Source organism: Anopheles darlingi, chromosome 2 (genome assembly GCF_943734745.1).
Source record: "Anopheles darlingi chromosome 2, idAnoDarlMG_H_01, whole genome shotgun sequence".
Taxonomy (NCBI): domain Eukaryota; kingdom Metazoa; phylum Arthropoda; class Insecta; order Diptera; family Culicidae; genus Anopheles; species Anopheles darlingi.
The window spans coordinates 27,650,175-27,654,475 of NC_064874.1; the positions used below are offsets into that span (position 1 = coordinate 27,650,175).

The 4,301-nt window shown below is 56.3% G+C and overlaps 1 protein-coding gene across 1 annotated transcript; it reads right to left on the reverse strand.

The window, feature by feature from the left end:
• Positions 1–245: 245 nt before the first annotated feature.
• On the reverse strand, positions 246–3,874 carry LOC125949500 (uncharacterized). The gene has a single exon (XM_049676609.1). The coding sequence runs from the start codon at positions 3,763–3,765 to the stop codon at positions 880–882; it is 2,886 nt and encodes a 961-aa protein (XP_049532566.1). The 5' UTR covers positions 3,766–3,874; the 3' UTR covers positions 246–879.
• Positions 3,875–4,301: the final 427 nt, after the last annotated feature.

Sequence of the window (4,301 nt, forward strand, 5' to 3'; positions counted from 1 at the left end):
GCTGCGAGTGAGTACAAGTGTCATTACGGATACTGAGAACTTGATCCCGCTGCTGGTTCCCCCTGATGTATTTCAAGGAAAATTGGATTATCCATGTTTGTGCGCCCATTGCGCTGTATTGTTCTAGTTCTGGGTGTACAATGTACTGAATACTGAAACCAACTAATCTTTTCAATAAACACTTGAACCGGATCGATGGAAGTGATGGATGTGTTTTCCGGAAACCAACCTCGAGCCAGCGACTCCTTGAGCCACGGTGAGAAGTAGCGAGCGAACGTAACGAGTCCTGTGTTGTGTGTCGAGTGTAGAAGCAGAAAAAAACCAAAGAAAACAAAACAAAACAAAACAAAAAAACAATAGTCCGTGTTGTTTGTAAGTTTAAATAAAAAAATTCTTTTTCTATATTTGGTCAATAAATAAAAAATAAACGTGAGATGGTGTGAGAGCTTTAGCTGTTTTCTAATTAATGCACGCTAACGAACAGACACGAACGCACTCCTCCACTCTTTTAGCGCATTGTGTGCGTTTGTGTGTCGCGATTGTACTTGTGTTCCGCAGAGTGTATCTTCCTCCCTCTCCCTCCCCAGAAAGCCTTACACCCTTTGGCATCCCCCAAACATGGTGTGGTGGCTGCTGCTGCTGCTGCTCCTGATATTACTGTCCTGGCACGTAGCACCTTCTGCACCGGTCGTCCCTGCTATCGTGTGCCCTCTATTATCCCCTTCCTACGCTCCTATACCTAGCTAAGCTCTGGCCACTGCACTGCACTGCGGCCAACTCGGGACCCCGCCCGTCGTAACGCATTCAACGCGTAACGTGTAACGCACCGATTGATGAATGATGCGGGCGCGCTCCCTAGATGAGCGTTTCCCTTTACAGCTACACCTCCGTCTGCTCGTCGTTGCTGGTGCAGGAGTTGGTGGCGAAGTTGCAGCCCCACTTACGCGAACTATCACAGACCCGTTTCAGTATCGATTTCTTCTGTATGCAGAGACTATTGAGCTCGTCGGAGGGATACCGCTCGAACTCGACTATGTACCCGTTGGCGACGGCCACGGCCGCCGCGTGATTTGGCGTTAGATACTTGCACGAACTACCGCTCCGCGTCAGCCCCCTGGTGGCGGTGGCGCCAGGGCTGCCGCTTCTGCTTCTGCTGCTGTTGCTGCTGCTTCCGGCGATGCGCACCTTGTGCGGCTTCTGCGTTCCACCCGTCGTCACCAGCTCGCTGCCCGGCACGCAGACCTCGTGCAGGCAGGAATCGATGACGGTGTTACTACTGCCGGCATCCACACCGACCGGTCCCAGCTGACCGTCGGCCGTGGCCAGCGCAAGGTTGGCTCCATAGTTACCGTGACCAACAGCACCACCACTGTCGCCACTGAATTGTTGCTGTTGCTGATGCAACTGTTGGTGTTGCTGATGCAACTGTTGCTGCTGCTGGTGCTGCTGCTGTTGTGGATGGTTGTTGAAGTGTGTGTTGCTGGTGGTGAGCTTCTGAAGTCGCTCGTTCGTCTTCCGGTCAATACCGAGCAACCGCTTGACACCACGCCGGACCCGTTTGTTGCGATACGCAAAGATGAACGGTGAGCTCAGATTCGCGATCACCACCGTGAAGATGGCGAGCAGGGCTTGATCCGAGACGATGATCAGATCGACGTGACCCTGCATCAGCACCAGAATACCGTACGGCAGGTAGGACACCAGGAACATAATAATCACCAGGATACTGATACGCGCCGCTCGCGACTCCTCGCGATACTTGAACAGCGACGATGCGTTCGAAAGCCGATGCCGGATCGACGTCATGTAACTGAGTGCCTTCGGTGGTACGTGGACGGCCGGCAACGACAGGATGTGATGGTTGCCGAGCAGCTGCTGCTCAAACTCTCCCGCACTGTACTTCCGGAAGTTGGGCGTCGAATGTACCTGCCGTAGTCCGGCCGGTGGTAACTCCGGTCGATCCTCGCTAAAGCTGACGAGCCGGCCAGCGCTGTGGTTACGCCGTACCTTACCGCCCAAACCGTGCACCGTGCCCGTGGCCACCGGTGACTGCGTCGGAATGGGACCGCTCGCCGAGTTTTCGAGCGGTGGAAGTGACATCAGAATACTGTTGTGGTTGCGATCGTGCTTGAGCGGTGACTTGAGCACACTCGGTGGCAATATGGCGGACGGCGGCGGCGGCGGCGGCGGCGTCGCGATCTGCACCACCTGGGATCGGTCAGGCCGATCCGGCTCGTGGTGGTGCTGGTGCTGCATCGCCGTTGCTTTGTGCGTTGGACTCGGTGCCGGCGATTGCTGGAGCAACGGCTTCAGACACGGATCCCGATGATGGTGATGATCCCGGTGATGGTGATGCGGTATACTGCTGATGGTGATCGTCTCATCCTCATAGTGGATCTGCTTGTCGATCTTCATCGTAAGACCCTCACCATCGGCAAGCTTCTCCGAACAGGGCCGCTCCGCTATACTCGGCAGCGGATGTACCTGGTGTTGCAGCTGAAGATGTTGCTGTTGCTGCTGTTGCTGCTGCTGCTGTTCCAGCATCTGTTGCTTCTCCGCTTGCTTCTGCGAAGACACCAGATTGAGAGCACTCTGCAGAAGGGGCGATGACCCGTTCTGGCGCATCCGTTGACCACTTTCGCGTGCCTCCGAAAAAATGCGCCAATACATGCCGCACACGAGCGCAAACGGGATCAGAATGACGACCACGAAGTACGTGTACGAGAAGATCGTATTGTAGAGATCCTCCGAGATGTTGAGCTGATTAATGAAACCATCGCCCCTGGCCACTGGACCATCACCCCAACCACTGCCGGCACCACCACCACCACCGCTCGCATTTCGAGCCCATTGACTAGATTCGATGGCGGCCACCTCTTCGGCCGTCAGCCGGTTCTTGAAGAGCGTCACCGTCTTCTGATCACCGCGGAACCCGGACGCAATGCCGAACGCAATGCCCAGCACCCAGGTTGCGATGATGAAGGTCCAGGCCTTTAGCTCGGAAATGCGCGAATGGTAGCGCAACGGATCGGTGATGGCACACCAGGTATCACCGACGACCAGTAGCACCGAGAGGGCCCCGAGGGCAACGACCAGGTCGAGACCCCAGCACCGGATTTTGGTTAGTGTCAGCTTCGCGTGCAGCTCGGCATCCTCTTCGCCGTGCCCGACCGGGCTCGGCCTTATCGAAGGACCATCACTTCCTTCCTCCTCTTCCCTCACGCCATCGGACGACCGATCCGATCCGTCCTGCCCGTCCGCTTCCTCCGTCAGTTTATCACAATTGTTGTTGCCCCCTAGGGCGCCACCCTCACCGTCACTACCCATCGTTCCATTTTTGCTGCACTTGATGACGATCCGTGTCCGGTTGGCCGTGGCCCTTGCCTTGGTAACTAGAGCCGTAGCCGTGGCCGCCGTCTCCCGGAACACCAACGTCGTCGGTGTACCATCGGTTGCACCGGCCGTTGCGTACTCCGATGCCGATGGTTCCACCAGATAGATGTGCGTTGGGGCGATGTCGTGTGACAACGTTTCCGCTTCGGGCAATGGCGTTGCCAGTGGCTGCGATTGCGAGGTGAACGCATTGAGCAGGAGCGACGGACCGAGTATGATGCAGCAGACGAGATTCACGATCAGCAGATTGATCACGAACCGGTTGGCGGTGGTCCGGAGGCTTGGCGTTACCCAGAACGACCCGAGCGCCAGTATGTTGACGCCGATCGAGCTGAGCAGCAGTCCACCGACCAGACAGTCTATGGCCAACATGATTGGTTCACGCTACGCGCGGCACTCGCGACGGTACGCGACCCGACGGTACTAGCAGCAGTGGTGGCAGTAGACAGTACCGCCGGTACATCTTGTCACCGGAACACTCCTTAACGTCGCTACCATCGGCACCAGACACATACACACACCACAAGCGCCTCGTCCACTTGCACTTCTTCCTCTTCTTCTGTCGTACGGTGTCACTTGGGCCTGGCGAGCGGAATAAATTTATTCCCCTGAGCTGCCACCAGAAGTCCCACGTTCACGCGTACCGCACACACAGCGACCGTCGGGTCACTTCACGGTTTTTGTTGTTGCTGCCTCTCGTCGGCGAGGCCCACGTGAAAAACCGTCACCTACGGACTGCGTTTTTCGCACGCGTAAATCAAAGTAATATCTTTTCTTCGTCGCCTTTTTGCACGATCACTCATACACACACAGACGCACGTCAACACGGTCACCAGCTTGGTTGTTGCTGCTGCTGCGGCTGCTGCTTGACCCTTTTGAAGCACGCACGGTCTCCGGTACGGTTGTCC